This window comes from Papio anubis, chromosome 20, assembly GCF_008728515.1.
Source record: "Papio anubis isolate 15944 chromosome 20, Panubis1.0, whole genome shotgun sequence".
In the NCBI taxonomy this organism is placed as follows: Eukaryota; Metazoa; Chordata; class Mammalia; order Primates; family Cercopithecidae; genus Papio; species Papio anubis.
Window position 1 is genome coordinate 30,459,645 of NC_044995.1, and position 23,629 is coordinate 30,483,273.

The window sequence follows — 23,629 nt, forward strand, 5'->3', positions numbered from 1 at the left end:
ACCAATAACAGGTTCTGAAATTGAGGAAATAATGAATAGCCTACCAACAAAAAAGGTCCAGGACCAGATGGATTCACAGCGGAATTCTACCAGAGGTACAAAAAGGAGATGGTACCATTCCTTCTGAAACTATTCCAATCAATAGAAAAAGACAGAATCCCCCCTAACTCAATTTATGAGGCCAGCATCATCCTGACAACAAAGCTTGGCAGAGAAACAACAAAATAGAATTTTACACCAATATCCCTGATGAACATTGATGCAAAAACTCTCAATAAAATACTGGCAACCCAAATCCAGCAGCACATCAAAAAGTTTATCCACCACAAGTAAGTCAGCTTCACCCCTGGGGTGCAAGACTGGTTCAACCTGTGCAAATCAATAAACACAATCCATCACATAAACAGAACCATCGACAAAAACCACATGATTATCTCCATAGATGCAGAAAAGGCCTTTGACAAAATTCAACAGCCCTTCATGCTAAAAACTCTCAATAAACTAGATATTGATAGAATGTTTCTCAAAATAATAAGAGTTATTTATGACAAACCCACAGCGAATATCATACTGAATGGGCAAAAACTGGAAGCATTCCCTTTGAAAACTGGCACAAGACAGGGATGCCCTCTCTCACCACTCCTATTCAACATAGTGTTGGAAGTTCTGGCCAGGGCAATCAGGCAAGAGAAAGAAATAAAGGGTATTCAGTTAGGAAAAGACAAAGTCAAATTGCCCGTGTTTGCCGATGACTTGATTGTATATTTAGAAAACCCCATCATCTCAACCCCATGTCTCCTTAAGCTGATAAGCAACTTCAGCAAATTCTCAGAATACAAAAGTTTTCAATGTGTAAAAATCACAAGCATTCCTATACACCAATAACAGACAAACAGAGAGCCAAATCATGAGTGAACTCCCATTCACAATTGCTACAAAGAAAATAAAATACCTAGGAATACAATTTACAAGGGATCTGAAGGACCTCTTCAAGTAGAACTACAAACTACTGCTAGTGAAATAAGAGAAAACACAAACAAATGGAAGAAAATTCCATGCTCATGGAAGTTCTTGCCCATTCCTACATCCTGAATGGTATTGCCTAGGTTTTCTTCTAGGGTTCTTATGGTTTTATGGTTTTAGGTCTAACATTTAAGTCTTTAATCCATCTTGAATTAATTTTTGTATAAGGTGTAAGGAAGGGATCCAGTTTCAGCTTTCTACATATGGCTAGCCAGTTTTCCCAGCATCATTTATTAAATATGGAATTCTTTCCCCATTTCTTGTTTTTGTCAGGTTTGTCAAAGATCAATGATTGTAGATGTGTGGTGTTATTTCTGAGGCATCTGTTCTGATCCATTGGTCTATATCTCTGTTTTGGTACCAGTACCATGCTGTTTTCGTTACTGTAGCCTTGTAGTATAGGTTGAAGTCAGGTAGCGTGATGTCTCCAGCTTTGTTCTTTCTGCTTAGGATTATCTTGGCAATGAGGGCTCTTTTGTGGTTCCATATGAACTTTAAAGTAGTTTTTTCCAATTCTGTGAAGAAAGTCAATGGTAGCTTGATGAGGATGGCATTGAATCTATAAATTACCTTGGGCAGTATGGCCATTTTCACGATATTGTCTTCCCATCCACGAGCATGGAATGTACTTCCATTCGTTTGTGTCCTCTTTTATTTCATTGAGTAATTCTGCTTGAAGAGGTCCTTCACATCCCTTGTAAATTGTATTCCTAGGTATTTTATTCTCTTTGAAGCAATTGTGAATGGGAGTTCACTCATGATTTTGCTCTCCGTTTGTCTGTTATTGGTGTATAGGAATGCTTGTGATTTTTGCACATTGAAAACTTTTGTATTCTGAGACTTTGCTGAAGTTGCTTAGCAGCTTAAGGAGATTTTGGGTTGAAACGATGGGGTTTTCTAAATGTACAATCATGTCATCTGCAGACAGGGACCATTTGACTTTGTCTTTTCCTAATTGAATACCCTTTATTTCTTTCTCTTGCCTGACTGCCCTGGCCAGAACTTCCAACACTATGTTGAATAGGAGTGGTGAGAGAGGGCATCCCTGTCTTGTGCCAGTTTTCAAAGGGAATGCTTCCAGTTTTTGCCCATTCAGTATGTTATTGGCTGTGGGTTTGTCATAAATAACTCTTATTATTTTGAGATACATCACATTAATACCTAGTTGACTGAGAGTTTTTAGCATCAAGGGCTGTTGGGTTTTGTTGTATGCCTTTTCTGCATCTATTGAGATAATGATGTGGTTTTTGTAATTGGTTCTGTTTATGCAGATTAAGTCTGCAGAAGCTGCCTTTTGTTCAGCTATGCCCTGCCCCCAGAGGTGGAGTCTAAAGAAGTAGGCAGGCCTCTTTGAGCTGCGGTGAACTCCACCCAGTTTGAGGTTCCCAATGGCTTTGTTTACCTACTCAAGCCTCAGCAATGGCAAACGCCCCTCCACCAGCCTCACTGCTGCTTTGCAGTTCGATGTCAGAATGCTGTGCCAGCAGTGAGTGAGGCTCCACGGGCATGGGACTCTCTGAGCCAGGCATGGGATATAATCTCCTGGTGTGCCATTTGCTAAGACCATTGGAAAAGCACAGTATTAGGGTGGGAGTATCCCCATTTTCCAGGTACGGTCTGTCACGGCTTCCCTTGGCTAGGAAAGGTATTACCCCAATGCCTTGAGCTTCCTGGGTGAGGCGATGCCCTGCCCTGCTTCAGCTCACGCTCTGTAGGCTACACCCACTGTCCGACAAGCCCCAGTGAGATGAACCCAGTACCTCAGTTAAGAATGCAGAAATCACCCATTGTCTGAGTCACTCATGCTGGGAACTGTAGACTGGAGTTGATCCTACTTGGCCATCTTGGAACCTTTATCAACTAGTTATAAGTATTCTTAACTTACAACAATATAGTTGTTTGCATCAGTGAAACAAAAATCCATTTTCTATTTTTTTTTTTTTTTTCTGAGACATAGTCTCACTCTGTCTGTGGTTGGCACGCAGTGGCATAATCTCAGCTCACTGCAACCTCTGTCTCTCAGATTCAAGTGATTCTCCTGCCTCAACTTCCTGAGTAGCTGAGACTACAGGCATGCACCACCATGGCCAGCTAATTTTTATATTTTTAGTAGAGGTGGGGTTTCACCATGTTGGTTAGGATGATCTTGATCTCTTGACCTTGTGATCTGCCCACCTCAGCATACCAAAGTGCTGCAATTACAGGTATCAGCCACTGTGCCCAGCTGAAAAATCCATTTTCTTCTGCAGTGAAACACAATAGAAAAATGCTAGTTCTTTTACCACAGCTTTAACTGGAAGGACGTGTTTTCCTTTAAGAAATCAAGTTTGGCCGGGCGCGGTGGCTCAAGCCTGTAATCCCAGCACTTTGGGAGGCCGAGACGGGCGGATCATGAGGTCAGGAGATCGAGACCATCCTGGCTAATACGGTGAAACCCCGTCTCTACTAAAAAATACAAAAAACTAGCCGGGCGAAGTGGCGGGTGCCTGTAGTCCCAGCTACTCGGGAGGCTGAGGCAGGAGAATGGCGTGAACCCGAGAGGAGGAGCTTGCAGTGAGCTGAGATCCGGCCACTGCACTCCAGCCTGGGTGACAGAGCAAGACTCCGTCTCAAAAAAAAAAAAAAAAAAAAAAAAGAAATCAAGTTTAAGTTGCAAAGCCAGTAACAGCCTCTTGAGAAAGCTGTCTACACAGTCTTCATATAGAATTCCTGGCCTATGGTGAGTAAAAAAAATGTCACTTTGTAACAGAATCAGAAACAGTCTGCTCTTGGAGCCTCAGAAACACAGGAGTTTAACCAACTCACAGGTATTTAAGCGTACAAATCCATGGCTTGGCCCAGCTTTAAAAAGTCCTATCTAAGATTTCTTTCGGAACAGAGTTCCATCAAAGCCTATCAAAAAGGCCTATGGAGAGATAGTTATTCTTGCTGCACTATGGCCAAATAGGCTGAGTATAATACTAAAGTCTATTTTGCAAACAATTCAGACTCTTGTGAGTTGTTTTTAACAAAACAAAATCTAAAAAAAAAAATTATGCTTCAAAACTTATCATACATTTCTCGTGAACTTCTAGTCTCATTCATTGTTTTAAAGTTTTTGATGACATTTTAAACTAACCCTGCTTGTTCCTGTAAGCCAACCAGAAATCTCTGCCTGTGGCTCAGAAAAAAAAGAAAGGGATGGGTAATGTAAAAATCTAAATCAATACTCTAGTTCTAAGCAATTATTCTGCAAATCTGGCTGGGTGATGGTAATAAATAAGGTGCCAGTAACCCACAGGTTTCTTTTATGAGAAAGTAAGATCAAGGGAGCTAACCAAAGCCAAGTCTCATGTCCCCAAATCTTAGCAAACATAACTATAGCTACCAGTTATCGGGGTGTGTCAGCAGCCTCAACATTTTTAGACTTTTCCTACCCTCCTTATTTCATTTCATTGCATGTCCTCTACTAAACCAGATTGTTTATTTTTCCCTAAAAACTATCAAGTTCCAAGTGGTAATGCAAATGGAATGATGCCTAAACACACGTTTCTTTTAAGACACTTAAACCAGCCCTGGAAGAAATTCTAGCTGCTGTTTTCTACACAGCACCCCTCTCCAGCGAGGAATAGCCAAAAATATCAATGCCTATTCTCCCTAACAGCAGTAAGGGTCTCCACTCCTGAGAGGTAACTGAGAGGGATTAGCTAGCTAGCCTAAGGTAGACAGCGAGGGAAGGGTCCTCAGAGAGCCCCCAACCCATGAGTCAGTGCCTCATAACCACATACCTACCAACCTGGGCATAATGGCACACACCAGTAATCCCAGTGACTCAGGAGGCTGAGGTATGAGAATTGCTTGAACCTTGGAGGCGGAGGTGGCAGTGAACTGAGATCACACCATTGCGCTCCAGCCTGGGTGACAGAACGAAACTCAGTCTCAACAAACACACACACACAAAAACCTCATCTTTCATCAATATTTTAATAGTTTTATGTCTGAGTACTTAAGCCTCAAGGACAGGACCCTGGATGATGCTAAGAGCATATTTAAATTCATAAAGTAAAAAATGACCATCGGAGTCTAATAAGTGATGAATACAGCAACATAATACTTCACAAAATCTTTCCGGGTATGTTTGACAAACAAGAAGGTTGCACAGGACCTTCTTCTGCTACTCATGTGAAGTGTTCTTCTCTCTCACTTTAGTCTCAATTCCCAACCTTACAACTACCTCATACTCACATACACAGAATGAGAAAAATTAAGAAGGCCATGATTCACATTTTATTCTATTATGTCGTTTCCATATTGCTGTTATAATTGTGTTGAAGTGCACCATCTTTCACCAGAACACTTTTGTGAATGTGAATACACTGACACTGGAGAAGACCAGCTCAGCACACTCACCTGAACGATCCCTTTGCTTTACAGGCATTAAAAATGCCTTCGAGGAGTGAGAGTGACTGCGGATTGAGTAGAGTTATACATTGAAAAACATTTGTTGGCCGGGCGCGGTGGCTCAAGCCTGTAATCCCAGCACTTTGGGAGGCCGAGACGGGCGGATCACGAGGTCAGGAGATCGAGACCATCCTGGCTAACACGGTGAAACCCCGTCTCTACTTAACAAAGTGCTGGGATTACAACTTTTAAAATATAAAATGCATAGCATAAATACTGTAGAATAGAATAAAAATGAGGGAGTTGACCACAAAAGACAGCCAAAGCTGTATTATAGCAATATAGAAAAATATATATCTACTGTCAGAAGAAGGTAACTTGAAGTATTTCAGAGATGTTCTCTAACAAACTAAAAATATTTAGTTTTAGATTCTGTAAAAAATATTTAAGCATTTTTAATTTTCAAAAAAATGTGAGTGCATACTTTGTCAACTTAGTTTTTCTGAAGAATTTAAATAGAGTAAAATAATATATATTTAAAATACCTTTTCTGGCAATAGAGCAGTTTAAAGATTAAAAAAGTAAAATTTCACAAAATTATATGCTGACCAATTTAATCAGAAGCTTCTTACAACTGTGAGAAATGACACAAAGATTCAACTTTTATGTTGGGCAGAAGAGAAAATGATTACGAGGGGCTAGAAAATTGTTGTTTCACTAATCAATGTTGATTTTTATTGCTATAATGTCTCAGATCATGTTAATAATAAAGTAATGGCCGTGATCCAAAAATTTGTTTAAAAATTTATTGTTTCAATCAGCCAAAATATTAACCAAAAGGCATAGAAATAAAGGCATTTAACAGTCAGAATTTATAGTATAAAATTAAAATGTATCTAGAAATAAAAAGAAAAAAGAGATATATAAATAAGAAAAGGAAAAAAAGTGGATTACTTACAATAGCTAAGGTACGAAATCAACCTAAGTGTCCATCAACAGGTGAATGAACTTTAAGAAGTGGTATATTTACACAATGGAATGCTCTTTATTCCTTAAAATGAAAGAAGTCTTAGAGGTGGGCTCAGCAGTCTGTACCTTAGTAAGCCTTGCAGGGATTCTGATGCATGCTGAAGTTTGAGTATCACTGGAATGGATAGTGTCAATATGATTGCTGGGTTACCATGTCTGAATGTTAAGAACATCTGGAGTGAGACCAGTAAGTATATTGTAGCTCTTTCTCCAGCCACAACCATAAAGTCTTTGCTTTCCCTTTGCCTTGCACCATGATTGTAAGTTTCTTGAAGCCTCTGCAGCTGTGTGAAACTAGAAAAAGATGCACACCCAAAAGCCTCATTACAGTTTTAAACACAGTTGCGGAAAAGAAAGCAACCCAACCTGGTGTGAAGATGAGAATGAATACCTTTATGATGATCTACTTCCACTTAATAGTGATTCGAGAATCCTTAACACAGCACTCAGCTACCAATGCCAATGAATAAGATTTTGCATCAGTTGAAATCTGCTCACCACTCCTTTTGTAGATGTTCTGAATTGTGTACCAGAAGTCAATTGTTATTGGGGGATCCAACCCCCAATATTTCAATGTAGCTTCTATTTTCCCTAAGTGTCGGCCAGTCTGAGAAATAAAGAGTACAAAGAGAGGAATTTTGCAGCTGGGCCTCCGGGGGTGACGTCACATATTGGTAGGACCGTGATGCCCACCTGAGCTGCAAAACAAAGATCACATGCTTCTAAGGAAACAAGGCAAGGACAAAAGCAAATATCACAAGGCAAAGGGCAAAAATTAGAATTACTGATGAGGGCCTATGTTCAGCTGTGCACATGTCTTGATAAACATCTTAAACAATAGAAAACAGGGTTCAAGAGCAGAGAACTGGTCTGACCCGAAATTCACCACCATAGGTTTTTTCCCCACCCTAATAAGCCTAAGGGTACTGCAGGACACCAGGGCATATTTCAGTCCTAATCTCAACCACATAAGACAGACACTCCCAGAGTGGCTATTTATAGACCTCCCCACAGGAATGCATTTCTTTCCCAGGGTCTCAATAATATTCCTTACTAGGAAAAAAATTCAGTGATATCTTCCCTGCTTGCAAGTCCATTTATAGGCTCTCTACAAGAAAACTATGGCTCTATTCTGCCCAACCCCACAGGCAGTCAGACTTTATGGTTGTCTTCCTTTGTTCCCTAAAATTGTTATTCTGTTTTTTCAAGGTCCACTGATGTCATATTGTGCAAACACACGTCTTACAATCAATTTGTACAATAGTGATTCTGAGATGACATACATCCTCAGCTCACAAAGATAACAGGATTAAGAGATTAAAGACAGACAGGCATAAGAAATTATAAGAGTATTATTTGGGAACTGACAAATGTCAATGAAATCATCACAATTTATGTTCAGAGATTGAAGTAAAGACAGGCATAAGAAATGAGTATTTTTAGGGAAGTGTATTTTTAGGGAAGTGATAAATGCCCATATTAAAATGAAATCTTCACAATTTGTGATCGTCTGCTGCAGCTCCAGTCTGTCCCTCCACTGGGGGTCCCTGACTTCCCGTAACAAATTGTCTCATTATTAAGATGGCTTCTAAAGTGATTCATTTTTATGACACATAATAAGTGTTAGCTGAGGTCTAGCTGTATGGTGAAAAGTGCTGATGAAAAATATTGTCTACAGATAGTCAACTTTTATTAACTGTGAGTTATACTGGGAGCTATAACTCCCAGTATAAGACAGTATATAGACTTTATTTGGTCCGTTTTTTTATATTTCAACAAAAGAGAATTTTTTGAAAAGAAGTATTTTAAAATATATATTCTGCTCAAGTCACCATTTCTTTTTTCTGACTAAAAGGACTTTTTCATGATCTTTCAGGGATTATATTTTCTTTCACCTTCTATCTGCATTCTCTTTCTTCAGCCAATTGATTAAAAAAGAGACGCAGAGAAGACACATTTGCTTCTCATCCACACATCACTTCCACTTGCTATTAGCCAATGTGAGTAGAGCTGAGAATAGCAGTTTTCTAGCATGACAGCAACTTCTGAGAAATAAACACTCAGAAACAAAACTATAAATCTTTTCAAAAGCTAATGTATTTTAAGCAAAATAAACAGATGCATCAATAATAAAATGCTTGTGGTAAAATTGATTTATTTTGATTTCTATCGAGTTCAGATAAGATTTGACCAAAATCTAGCAAATAGAGCAGAAAAAATATTGTCTGAATTAAGAATATTGTAAATGAAGTTAATTTGTCAATAGAAATAAGATTATGACCTCATGCTAATAGTCTCCTCTACGGTTGTAAAACATCAAATGCTACTTTTTATTATAAACTGTATTTCCTATAAGTACTCCATTTATATCACCCTGTTTCACTATTTTCAATGCCTTCTCCCTTCATATCAGTGGAAAGCAGGCCAGCTAATTCCAGGAAAGCAGCAATGCTCTTTTCACTTGTTGATAATCAAGAGCACTTGTTTTGGTGATACTCCCGGCCAAAAACTGTTATTTTGCCTGAAGTACTGATTTTCTATTTTTCTCTATATTTATTAATAAAACAAAATTCTTAACCAAGAGGAATTTATCTCATTCAAGTTTTATGGAATTTTGTTTACATTTAAGTGTCTCTGACTTTCCTGGAATATTGAAATTGTTAGGAATCTAAATTGAGTACCATAAACAAACAATCTTTTACTAAAAGACTTTTGAAGTGGAGTGATATTTATAAAAACTTTTCATAACATTGAAGAAATGTTTTAACCATGTTCCCAATAATTACTCTGAACACAGAATTTTCAATTTTCAATATTCTTTCTGAGTCACTCAGGGGAAACTGATATCTTTCAAATTGGCCAAAAAAAAGGTGCTGAGTGGAGGTGCAACACATTGCACATCAATGTGTTTCACATGTACCTATTAGCGTCTTATTTAGTTGAACTGTCATTTGCATAGCTACACACTGAATCTAGTCATACTATTTTTTGGCAATGAATGCCATGTTTGTTACCCATTAGTTTTATACACTTATGTTCTCGGCTGAAAAAAATAAATCTTCTCTTAATTTACTCTACATTGAGAGACTAGATTCACAGTCTGGGGCTATAATAGTGGTTGACTGTTTTTAATACTATTCTTGGCAAATTGTCATATATTCACATTCAGAAGGGATATAAATTTTATGAAAAGAAAGGGAGCTGACAAAAAGTAAAAACTTTCAAATACGTTAGTTAAGTTTTGAGATCTATTGCAGAGGATGGTAACTATAGTAACTATAATGTATTGTATATTAATAACTAAGAGGACATTTCAAATGTACCACCACAAAAATGATAGGTAAGTTCATAGATATGTTACTAAACAAAACTTAATTATTCCATATTTTATACATATACTAAAACATCACATTGTAGCCCATAAATTTATGCAACTGTGATTTACCAATCAAAATTACTACTAATACTTTATATATATATATATATATATTTCAAATGGCTTGCTCATTTACAGATGTAGTAAGTACATCTAAGTGCTGAGAACCCAGCACTCAGAAATAGACTGTTGATTTTTAATGTTCAAAATAGTATAGTACTTTAAAAGACAGACTCTAAAGCAACTGTTTAGAGTAAAATTCTCTCTAAATTTTTAAATGAACGATTTCCTTCACTTTTTAGAAAAAATTTTTAATTTATATTTTTAAACTATATTGAAATTTGTCCAATTAATATAAATTCATTTCTGTAGTACAAAATGTGTACAATAAAATCTGTGATACAAGTAAATATACTACAACCCTCTTTATATTTGTAATGTGTTTCCTCAAAATTAATATTCTTCTGTACTTTAAGGATTTTTATTTTCTGAAAGATCTATTGACAGTAATTGCACCCTTAATGCTTTTATTTAGTATGAACTCTGATGTTTAATAAGATGTGAGAAGATATTAGTGGCATTCACAATTTTTTTTTTCCAGACAGAGTTGCCCAGGCTAGTATAAATGCTTTCCTTTGCAATAAGGCATGAGCATTGGTTAAATGTTTTGCCACACTGTTTATTATAGCAGTTTTCTTCAGTATGAGTTATTTTACCTACAATCAAGTGTGACAGCCACTTAAAGGCTTTATCACATTCTTCACATTCCTAGGATTTCTCATCAGTATGATTTCTTTTATATTCAGAAAAGTCTTGAGGTGTTGCCAAAAGCATTGTCACATCTTTCAGGTTGTAGAGTCTGGTTTGTAGAGTCTGTTAAGAATTGAGGATCTATTAGAGGCTTTCCCACATTCTTCACACGTGTATGGTTTCTCTAGAGTGTAAGTTGTCTTATATGTAGTAAGCCTTAAGGACTGGTTAAAGGCTTTGCCACATTCCACACAATTGTAGGAATTCCCTCCAGTATGAATTACATGAATGTTTAGTAAGGATTGAGGAACAGTGAAAAGGCTAGCCATATTCTTCACATTTGTAAGGTTTCTCTCCAGTATGAATTCTCCTGTGTTTAGTAAGGCTTGAGGATCAGTTGAAGGCTTTGCCACATTCTTCACATTCGTAGGGTTTCTATCTGGTATGAATTACCTTGTGTTTAGTAAGGACTGAGAACTTACTAAAGGCTTTGCCACATTCTTCACATTTGTAGTTTCTCTCCAGTATAAATTTTCTTATGATAACTAAGGTTTGAGGGCCACTTATAGGTTTTGCCACATTCTTCACATTTGTAGGGTTTCTCTCCAGTATGAATTTTCTTATGTAAGGGTTGAGAACCAGTTAAAGGCTTTGCCACATTCTTCACAATTGTAGGGTTTCTCTCAAGCATGAATTCTCTTGTGTTTCCTAAGGCTTGAGGGCCAGCTGAAGGCTTTGCCACATTCTTCACATTTGTAGGGTTTCTCTCCAGTATGAATTTTCTTATGTTTAGTAAAGATTGAGAACGTACTAAAGCCTTTGCCACATTCTTCACATTTGTAGGGTTTCTCTCCAGTATGAATTTTCTTATGATAACTAAGGGTTGAGGGCCAGTTATAGGCTTTGCCACATTCTTCGCATTTGTAGAGTTTCTCTCCAGTATGAATTTTCTTATGATAACTAAGGGTTGAGGGCCACTTATAGACTTTGCCACATTCTTCACATTTGTAGAGTTTCTCTCCAGTATGAATTACCTTATGGTTACCAAAGACTGAGAAAGAGCTGAAGACTTTACCACATTCTTCACATTTGTAGGGTTTCTCTCCAGTATGAATTTTCTTATGTTTAGTAAAGATTGAGAACGTAGTAAAGTCTTTGCCACATTCTTCACATTTATAGGGTTTCTCTCCAGTATGAATTACCTTATGGTTACTAAAGACTGAGAAACAGCCGAAGGCTTTACCACATTCTTCACATTTGTAAGATTTCTCTGCAGCATGAATTTTCTTATGAAAACTAAGGGTTGAGGACCACTTACAGGTTTTGCCACATTCTTCACATTTGTAAGGTTTCTCTCCAGTATGAATTTTCTTATGATAACTAAGGGTTGAGGGCCACTTATAGGCTTTGCCACATTCTTCACATTTATAGGGTTTCTCTCCAGTATGAATTTTCTTATGATAACTAAGGGTTGAGCGCCACTTATAGGCTTTCCCACATACTTCACATTTGTAGAGTTTCTCTCCAGTATGAATTACCCTATGTGTAGTAAGGATTGAGAACATACTAAAGCCTTTGCCACATTCTTCACATTTGTAGGGTTTCTCTCCAGTATGAATTTTCTTGTGACAACAAAGGGTTGAGAACCACTTAAAGGCTTCGCCACATTCTTCACATTTATAGGGTTTCTCTCCATCATGAATTCTCTTGTGTTTAGTAAGGTTTGAGGACCAGCTGAAGGCTTTGCCACATTTTTCACATTTGTAAGGTTTCTCTCCAGTATGAAGTACCTTATGTTTAGTAAGGCTTGAGAACACACTAAAGCTTTTGCCACATTCTTCACATTTGTAGGGTTTCTCTCCAGTATGAATTTTCTTATGATAACTAAGGGTTGAGCGACACTTAAAGGTTTTGCCACATTTTTCACATTTGTAGGGTTTCTCTCCAGCATGAATTCTCTTGTGCTTAGAAAGGTTTGAGGACCAGCTGAAGGCTTTGCCATGTTCTTTATATTTGTAGAGTTTCTCTCTGGTATGAATTACCTTGTGTTTACTAAGGACTGAGAACTTACTAAAGGCTTTGCCACATTCTTTACATTTGTAGGATTTCTTTCCAGTATGAATTCTCTTATAATAAGTAAGTGTTGAGGACCTGTTAAAGGCTTTGCCATCTTCTTCACATTTGTAGGAATTCTCTCTAGTACAAATTCTTTTATGGTGAGATAGGTGTGAACGCATGCAAAATGATCTGACATATTCTTTACATTTCAAAAATTTCTTTCCAGTATGTCTTGTCTTATGTCTGTTTGAATTTGAACGTTTATTAAAGACGTTTGCATATTTACCACATTGAAATACTTTGCTCTGTGTAGTTGTCAAACTCTGGTTAAGCCGATTATAACCTTTTTTGTGCACCTTACACTCATCCACATTGGTACAACCAATTTTTAACTGTAAATTCTGAGGTCCACATTTTTCATATCTTCTCAATGTCACTTTTTGGAGAGAATCTTCTATGCCCTGCTCTGGCCAAAGGTCTTGAGCAAAATGAGAACATATAAATGAAAAGAAATAAAAACAACAAATTAGTCCACTTATTAGACTCAGAAAAATATAGTTTCCAAATCTAACCTATAAATTATTCAAACTACATAAGCAAGATGACATTGCAAATGACACAGGCCCTAATTCTTCATAGACATATAAATGTAATGAAAACATACAGACCAAAATACATATGAGGATAATTTATATATGAGTCAAGTGTGTGCAGTGCCTGAATTAAGCCCAATGCAAAGAGCCACATAGAAAAAAGAAAAGTTTGTTAAATTTACCCAATACAACTCTTTCTGCTCCTCAATATTACCTAGTCCCTTCAGAAGTAAATTGTCAACTTGTTTGTTTGTTTGTTTGTTTAAGGAAAGTAAAATATTGGCACATACGATTTAATTTCTGTCTTCTACGGTCCTTACCACACACTGGTTTCTGTCTCCCACGACAAAAAGTGCTGACAGATATGGTGATATACTTTGAAATGACACTTTTGAGTCTGCTGAGACCAAAGGTAAATGCACTGCAGCAGAGCACTGCAGTGCTGCAGAGAGAGAACAGGTGTACCAAGTGATTACTTTTCAGAAGAAACATAAATAATCTCTCTTAACTAAAACTAAACACAAAATTTCAGACAAGACAAATCTGAAGACGTTTGAGAGACCCACATAATCTCTAGCCAAGATCATTATTTTCTGACTGTGCCAGGACAAAGCTACATTATAAACTCTGTGACAGGTAGCCTTTTTAAATATCCAAATCTCAAAGATTACAATCTATACAAAATAGGGCAATATAATCTCATCAAAAATATTATAAAATTTTCATAAAGAAACCATTAAAATGTATACACTAATTTTAAAAACTGAATAACATTCGGTGAGTGAAATAGGAAAACAAAAGAGTATAGAAAATCAGAAAAATGAGGATAAGAACAAAAATAACCAGTGAATTGTCAATAAAAGATTTGCAGGCCGGAAGAGAACTGCATGATATAGTCAAAGTCCTAAAAAAAAAAAAAGAAAAGAAAATAGCAAACAAGTGAGAACAATACCATCAGCAAATCTGTCGTGCCTAGTAGGAAAAAACAAACAAAAGAAAGAAACTTTCAAAATAACTAAATTCTTAAGAAGTACATTGGGACTGCATATGTCTTCCATAGGAAACATGCCGAAAGCAGTTCTTACCACTGAAAATAACATAATGCAAGAAAACAACACCTAATCATATAAAAATACATTATTTTCTAGAAAAGACATGCACATACAAAAAATTGAATTTCTAGCATTATTCTAATGGTACAGAAAAGATTTTTAATTATTCTCTACCATTTGAGAGATAAAAGCATAGGAATTATTATAAACATCTGTTAATGAATATACAACATAAATAGATAAACTTAGCAACATCAGAGACAAATTTAAGGGCAGACATAATCAGGAAGAATTTTTTATGCAACCAAAGTTAATTTTTCACCTGATTAAAATATGTTGTTGTATTTTTAGAGGTTTTATGTAATCCCCAAGATACCACACACATAAAAACTATATACATATACAAAAGAAAAATAAGAAAGTGAAAGCATATCTATACAAAAATCAGAAAGAAAGAAAGGAAGACAGAGAGAGAAAATGAGGGACAACCTGGAGGAATCAAATAGAATAGGTAATAAAATAAAAGTAATGCCTTCACTTTCCAAAACGTATTTAAATATATGGAAAATTAACTTTCAAATCAACAGATTTTTTATAGATTTATTAACATTTTTTCTTTTGAGACAAAGTTTTACTCTTGTCGCCCAGGCTGGAGTGCAATGAGACTACCTCAGCTCACTGTAACCTCTGCCTTTCAGGTTCAAGAAATTCTCCTGCCTCAGATTCCCAAGTAGCTGGGATTACCAAAGTCCACCAACACGCCCAGCTAATTTTTGTATTTTTAGTAGAGATGGGGTTTCACAATGTTGGCCAGGGTGGTCCGGACCCCCTGACCTCAGGTGATCCACCCACCTTGGCCTCCTGAAGTGCTAGGATTACAGGCATGAGTCACTGTGCATGGCCTATTAAATATTTTAAATATCAAGAACCAACTTGCCTTTCTACAAGGGTCAGTTGAAATCTAATATTAAAAAGGCTCAAAGTGGCAAGATGGAAGTAGACATTTCATGCAAATATTAATCAAATGAGAGTAGAATAAGTCAAAATAATATTACACAAGCTAAATTTTTAGTCAAGGACTCATATTTTATAAAATGCACTTGACAGTGAAACTCCAAAGAGACAAAGAAAGACATTAAAAATAATAGATTAACTGGGAACCTGTGAAAACTTTGAATATGTGTGTGTGTGTGTGTGTGTGCGCGCGCGTCACACAGGATTACAAATATATAAATCAAATACTGACAGAATAGAAGAAACACAAGGAGAGCAATATAATTATAGTAGGATATTATTATACTATACTCTCTGTAATAAAAATCAAAATAGAGGAGGCTGGCAAGACGGCCGAATAGGAACAGCTCTGGTCTGCAGCTCCCAGTGCGATCGACACAGAAGGTGGGTGATTTCTGCATTTCCAACTGAGGTACCTGGTTCATCTCATTAGGACTGGTTGAACAGTGGGTGCAGCTCACTGAGTAGGAGCCAAAGCAGCGTGGGACGTTGCCTCACTGGGGAAGTGCAAGGGGTTGGGGAACTCCCTCTCCTAGCCAAGGGAAGGGTTTAGGGACTGCACCATAAAGCACAGTGCTCTCCAGCCCAGATACTGTGCTTTTCCTGTGGTCTTCATAAGCTGCAGACCAGGAGATTCCCTCCGGTGCCTATGACACCAGGTCCCTGGGTTTCGAGCACAAAACTTGAAAGCACAAAGACTGAACTGGGTGGAGCCCACCGCAGCTCAGCAAGATCAGACTGTATCTCAAGATTCCTCCTCTTTGGGCAGGGCATCTCTGAAAAAAGAGGCAGCAGCCACAGTCAGGGGAATATAGATAAAACACCCATCTCCCTGGGACAGAGCACCTGGGGTAAGGGACAGCTGTGAGTGCAGCTTTAGCAGACTTAAACATCCCTGCTGGACAACTCTGAAGAGAGAAGCGGATCTACCAGCACAGCATTCAAGCTCTGCTAAGGGTCAGACTGCCACCTCAAGTCTCCTGATTGAGACTCCTGATTGCCACCCGTGTCTCCTGATTGAGAGACACCTCCCAGTAGAAGCTGATAGACACCTCCTACAAGAGAGCTCTAGCTGGCCTTTGGCGGGTGGCCTCTGGGACAAAGCTTCCAGAGGAAGGAACAGGCAGCAATCTTTGCTGTTCTGCAGCCTCCACTGGTGATACCCAGGCAACCAGGTTCTGGAGTGGGCCTCCAGCAAGCTCCAGTAGATCTGCAGCAGAGGGTCCTGACTGTTAAAAGGAAAACAAACAAACAGAAAGGAATAGAAGCAACATGTACAAAAAGGATGTTTACTCAGAGACCCCATCCGAACGTCATCAACATCAAAGACCAAAAGTAGATAAATCCATAAAGATGGGGAGAAGTCAGCGCAAAAAGGCTGAAAATTCCAAAAACCAGAATGCCTGTTCTCCTCCAAAGGATCACAACTCAGAACCAGTAAAAAATCGAAACTGAATGGAAAATAAGTCTGATGAATTGACAAATTCAAATTTGACAAATTTCAGAGGTGGGTAATAACAAACTCCTCCAAGCTAAAGGAGCATGTTCTAACCCAATGCCAGGAAGCCAAGAACCTTGGAAAAAAGGTTAGATGGATTGCTAATGAGAATAACCACTTCAGAGAAGAACATAAATGCCTGATGGAGATGAAAAACACAGCATGAGAACTTCATGAAGCATGCGCAAATATCAACAGCTGAATTGATAAAGTGGAAGAAAGGATATCAGAGATTAAAGATCAATTTAATGAAATAAAGCAAGAAGACAAGATTAGAGAAAAAAAGAATAAAAAGAAATGAACAAAGCCTCCAAGAAATATGGCACTATGTAAAAAAAGACCAAATCTATGTTTGATTGGGGTACCTGAAAGTGACAGGGAGAATGGAACGAAGTTGGAAAACACTCTTTAGGATATCATCCAGGAGAATATCCCCAACCTAGTGAGACAGGCCAACATTCAAATTCAGAAAATACAGAGACCACCACAAAGATACTCCTCGAGAAGAGCAACCCCAAGACACAGAATCGTCAGATACACCAAGGTTGAAATGAAAAGAAAACGGTAGAGGGCAGCCTGAAAGAAAGGCTGGGTTACCCATCAAAGTAAGCCCATCAGACTAACAATGGATCTCTCTACAGAAACCCTACAAGCCAGAAGAGAGTGGGGCCAATACTCAACATTCTTAAAGAAAGGAATTTTCAACCCAGAATTTCATTTCCAGACAAACTAAGCTTCATAAGTAAAGGTGAGAATCCTTTACAGACAAGCAAATGTTGAGAGATTTTGTCACCATCAGGCCTGCCTTACAAGAGCTCCTGAAGGAAGCACTGAACATACAAAGGAAAGACTGGTACCAGCCACTGCAAAAACATACCAAATTGTAAAGACCATTAACACTATGAAGAAACAGCATCAACTAATGGGCAAAATAACCAGCTAGCATCATAATGACAGGATCAAATTCACACATAACAATATTAACCTGAAATGTAAACATGCTAAATGGCCCAATTAAAAGACACAGAATGGCAAATTGAATAAAGAGTCAAGATCCATCAAAGTGATGTATTCAGGAGATCCATCTCACGTGAAGAGACACACAAAAGGCTCAGAATAAAGGGATGAAGATCTACCAAGCAAATGAAAACCAAAAAAAAAAAAAAAAGCAGGGGTTGCAAATCTACTCTCTGATAAAACCAGACTTTAAACCAGCAAAGATCAAAAGAGACAAAGAAGGTCATTACATAATGGTAAAGGGATCAATTCAACTATCCTAAATATATATGCACCCAATACAGGAGCATCCAGATTCACAGAGTAAGTCCTTAGAGACCTACAAAGAGACTGAGCCTTCTACATAATAAGGGGAGACTTTAATACCCTGCTGTTAGATCAATGTGACAGAAGGTTAACAAGGATATCCAGGACTTGAACTCAGCTCTGCACCAAGCAGACCCAATAGACATCTACAGAACTCTCCACCCCAAATCTACAGAATATACTTTCTTCTCAGCACCACATCTAAAATCACTCCTCAGAAAATGGAAGAGAACAGAAATTACTACAAACTGTCTCTCGGACCACAGTGCAATCAAATTAGAATTCAGGATTAAGAAACTCACTCAAAACTGCACAACTTACATGGAAACTGAACTACCTGCTCCTGAATGACTACTGGGTAAATAACGAAATGAAGGCAGAAATAAGATCAAGTCAGCTTCATCCCTGGGATGCAAGACTGGTTCAATATACATAAAACAATAAACATAATCAATCACATAAACAGAACCAATGACAAAAACCACATGATTACCTCAAAAGATGCAGAAAAGGTCTTCAACAAAATTCAACAGTCTTCATGCTAAAAACTCACAATAAACTAGATATAGATGGAACGTATCTCAAAATAATAAGAGCTATTTATGACAACCCCCACAGACAATATCATACTGAGTGGGCAAAAACTGGAAGCATTCCCTTTGAAAACTGGCACAAGACAGGGATGCCCTCTCTCACCACTCCTATTCAACACATCATTGGAGGTTCTGGTGACGGCAATCAGGCAAGAAAAAGAAATAAAGGATATTCAAATAGGAAAAGAGGAAGTCAAATTGTCTCTATTTGCAGATGACATGATTGTATATTTAGAAAACACCATTGTCTCAGCCCAAAATCTCCCTAAGTGGATAAGCAACTTCAGCAAAGTCTCAGAATACAAAATCGATGTGCAAAAATCATAAGCATTCCTATATCCTATACATCAATAATAGAGAGCCAAATCATGAGTGAACTCCCATTCATAATTGCTACAAAGAGAGTAAAATACCTAGCAATACAACTTACAAGGGATGTGAAGGACCTCTTCAAGAACTGCAAACCACTGCTCAAGAAAATAAGAGAGGACACAAAAAATGTAAGAACATTCCATGGCCGGGCGCAGTGGCTCATGCCTCTAATCCCAGAACTTTGGGAGGCCGAGACGGGCAGATCACAAGGTCAGGAGATCGAGATCATCCTGGCTAACACTGTGAAACCCCGTGTCTACTAAAAATACAAAAAATTAGCTGGGCGTGGTGGCGGGTGCCTGTAGTCCCAGCTACTCGGGAGGCTGAGGCAGGAAAATGGTGTGAACCTGTGAGGCAGAGCTTGCAGTGAGCTGAGATCGAGCCACTGCACTTCAGCCTGGGCAACAGAGTGAGACCTCGTCTCAAAAAAAAAAAAAACAAAACACACACACAGAAAAAAAATGCAAGAACATTCCATACTCATGCATAGAAATAATCAATATCATGAAAATGGCCATACTGCCCAAAATAATTTATAGATTCAGTGCTATCCCCATCAATCTACCATTGACTTTCTTAACAGAATTAGAAAAAACTGCTTTAAATTTCATATGGAATGAAAAAAAAGCTCATATAGCCAAGACAATCCTAAGTAAAAAGAACAAAGCTGGAGGCATCATGCTACCTGACTTCAAACTATACTACAAGGCTATAGTAACCAAAATAGTATGGTACTGGTATCAAAACAGAAATATAGACCAATGGAACAAAGAGGCCTCAGAAATAACATCACTCATCTACAACCACCTGATCTTTGACAAAGATGACAAAACCAAGCAATGGGGAAAGGATTCCCTATTTAATAAAAGGTGTTGAAAAAAATGGCTAGCCATATGCAGAAAACTGAAACTGGTCCCCTTCCTTACACCTTATACAAAAATTAACTCAAGATGAATGAAAGACTTAAATGTAACACCCCAAACCATAAAAACCCTAGAAGAAAACCTAGACAGTACTATTCAGGACATAGGCATGGACAAAGACTTCATGACTAAAACACCAAAAACAATGGCAACAAAAGCCAAAATTGACAAATGGAACCTAATTAACTAAAGAGCCTCTGAGGAAACTATCATCAGAGTGAACAGGCAACCTACGGAATGGGAGAAAAATTATGCAATCTATCCATCTGACAAAGGGCTAATATCCAGGATCTACAAAGAACTTAAACAAATGTACAAGGAAAAAAAAAAAAAAAAAAAAAAAAAACCACCACCCCACCAAAAAGTGGGCAAAAAGGATCTAGAACTAGAAATACCGTTTGACCCAGCAATCCCAATACTGAGTATATACTCAAAAGATTATAAATCATTCTACTATAAAGGCACATGAACACGTATGTTTTTTGCAGCACTATTCACAATAGAAAAGACTTGGAACCAACCCAAATGACCATCAGTAATATACTGGATAAAGAAAATGTGGCACATATATGCCATGGAATACTATGCAGCTATAAAAAAAAAAATGAGTTCATGTCCTTTGCAGGGACATCAATGAAGCTGGAAACCATCATTCTCAGCAAACTAACACAAGAACAGAAGCTGAAACACAGCATGTTCTCACTCGTAAGTGGGAGAGGAGCAAAGAGAACACAGGGACACAGGAAGTGGAACATCACATGGGGTCCTGTCAGGGGGTGGGGGACTAGGGGAGGGATAACATTAGGAGAAATACCTAATGTAGATAATGAGTTGATGGGTGCAGCAAACCCCCATGGCATGTGTATACCTATGTAAGAAACCTGCACGTTCTGCACATGTACCCCAGAATTTAAATTATAATAAAAAATCAAAACAGAATATCAATAAGGAAACAGACTAATTAAAAGTGGTATAAAACAACTATTTTTGACAGAGGTATAGAGAGCACTCGTACACACCTTTCTCAATAGTTCATACAATATATTTATTGATAGACCATCTCTTAGGCCAAACAAGAAGTCTCACCAAATTTTTTAAAACTGAAATTTTATGAATTATTTTCTATGACTAAACTCGAATGTGAGTATACAACAACAACAACAACAAAACCTGAAAAACAAACAAACGATCAAAAAAAAACCCAAATATGCCAGGCACGGTGGCTCATGCCTGTAATCCCAGCACCTTGGAAGGCCAAGGCAGGCAAATCACAAGGTCAGGAGATCAAGACCATTCTGGCCAACACAGTGAAACCCTGTCTCTACCAAAATACAAAAAACAAGCAAGGCTTGGTGGCACACACCTGCAGTCCGAGCTACTTGGGAGGCTGAGGCAGGGAAATTGCTTGAACCCAAGAGGTGGAGGTTGCAATGAGCTGAGATCATGGCACTGCACTGCAGCCTGGTGGTAGAGCAAGACTCCATCTCAAAAAAACAAAAACAAGGGCCGGGCGCGGTGGCTCAAGCCTGTAATTCCAGCACTTTGGGAGGCGGAGACGGGCGGATCATGAGGTCAGGAGATCGAGACCATCCTGGCTAACACGGTGAAACCCCGTCTCTACTTAAAATATACAAAAAACTAGCCGGGCGAGGCGGCGGGGGCGAGGCGGCGGGTGCCTGTAGTCCCAGCTACTCAGGAGGCTGAGGCAGGAGAATGGCGTAAACCCGGGAGGCGGAGCTTGCAGTGAGCCGAGATCCGGCCACTGCACTCCAGCCTGGGTGACAGAGCGAGACTCCGTCTCAAAACAAACAAACAAAAAAATATATACATATATATATGAATTTAACAAAACACTCGAGCATGGTCTTATGCAAAGGTTGTAATGTTAATATTGTAAAGAGGTTCTACAAATTTAATGAAATTTAATCAAATTTCTCATTGCATTTTTGAAAAAATAGAAACAGCACCCTAAAAGTATATAGAATCTCAAAAGACAATAAAGCACCCAACAATCTTAAAATAATAATAATAATAAAGCAATGCTGTAGGCATTAAAGTTCCTGATTTCAAAAGACATTCCAAGCTACAGAATTAAAACAATCTGGTATAAAGATGAAAAATTAGACTAATAAAATAGAATGCAACACATATATATACTTAAACATGGTCATATGAGGAGTCATTTACAGAGCAATAATTATTACTGCAATAATACGTAAAGGCAATGCAAATTTCTGTCACCAAATCATTCAGTAAATAAAATGTGAAATACAAAAATACTGGAGTATCACTCAGTTTTCAAAAAGCAGAAAATATTCTACCAATTGTGAAGATAAATCTTGATAACATTATGCAAAATGAAATGAGTCAGCCACAAGAAGACAAAGATTGTAAGAGATAGATAGATATAAAGCATTTACACTCTTAGAAACAGATAAAAAGAAAAAGGTTTCCTATTTGCTTAACCCCCAACACCAAGAAAGTCTGTCAGTCATCCATGACAAAAATGTCTTAATGAGAGAACCAGGCATCATGGTTAACATCTGTAATGACAGCTACATGGTACAGTAAGGTTGGAGAATGGCTTCAGGCCAAAATTAAGACCAATCTAGGTTATGTAGTGAGACGCCATCTCAAAAATAAGTACCTTTAAGAGAGCTTTGAGATCCAGGGAGGGAATTGCGAAACTTTGCTAAAGCCCAAGATTGAGGAGCACCGTTTTCAGAAGGCAAGCTTTCATTCAGGTGGCAAACGACAGGATCCCTGCTCTTGACTATAGACCAGAAAATGTCCCACCCAACTTGGCCCCACTGAGAATTTTGAACTTACTGTGTAATCATCCCAAACTCCTCCCAGCCACAGTCTGTGAGAGGTCTTGGTCTTTCAGAAGCCTGGAGAGAGATATCCATTTAGACCCATGATGGCAGGGCGGCAGACCCTGGTCCTTACTGTGGTCCTAATAGCAGTTCCAGCTTCCTAAGTCACAGTTCATGGCCACTTCTGCCCATGTAGAAACCCACAGTGACCTCAGAAATCCTCTCTAGTACTCGGTGAAAGCCATACTAATCCACATCCTAATATAAAGCCCACCATATGCAGACCTGACTGCAGAAACCTGCCCTACCGTCTACCCTACTGAGCAAAGTCCTGAAGGATATTTACTCTGTCCAAAAATAAAATGGGAATTACAATTACCGAAGCCCCTTCCAATAAGCCAACTCTAGTGCAGAGCCAGCTGCCTTGTGGCCAAGCTACAACCCCGCTCTACTACAAACCCAGAGGGCATTCTATTCCGCTGGAGGCCCAACAAAAGATTTTTATCCTTTGAAACTAATTTTTTTTTTTTTTGAGATGGAGTCTCGCTCTGTCGCCCAGGCTGGAGTGCAGTGGCACGATGTCAGCTCACTGCAAGCTCTGCCTCCCAGGTTCACGCCATTCTCCTGCCTCAGCCTCCCTAGTAGCTGGGACTATAGACGCCTGCCACCTCGCCCAGCTAGTTTTTTGTATTTTTTAGTAGAGATGGGGTTTCATGGTTTTAGCCAGGATGGTCTCGATCTCCTGACCTTGTGAGCTGCCCGTCTCGGCCTCCCAAAGTGCTGGGATTACAGGCTTGAGCCACCGCGCCCGGCCTCGTATAAAAACTTT

At 38.4% G+C, this 23,629-nt stretch overlaps 1 protein-coding gene across 1 annotated transcript in view; it reads right to left on the reverse strand.

The window, feature by feature from the left end:
• Positions 1-11,128: 11,128 nt before the first annotated feature.
• Positions 11,129-23,629, reverse strand: part of LOC101018793 (zinc finger protein 676) — a 38,934-nt gene continuing 26,433 nt past the window's right edge. Inside the window, exon 4 of the mRNA XM_031660326.1 lies at positions 11,129-13,094. Coding sequence (XP_031516186.1) covers positions 11,242-13,094 — 1,853 coding nt within the window. The 3' untranslated portion in view covers positions 11,129-11,241. The remainder of the gene's footprint in view (positions 13,095-23,629) is intronic.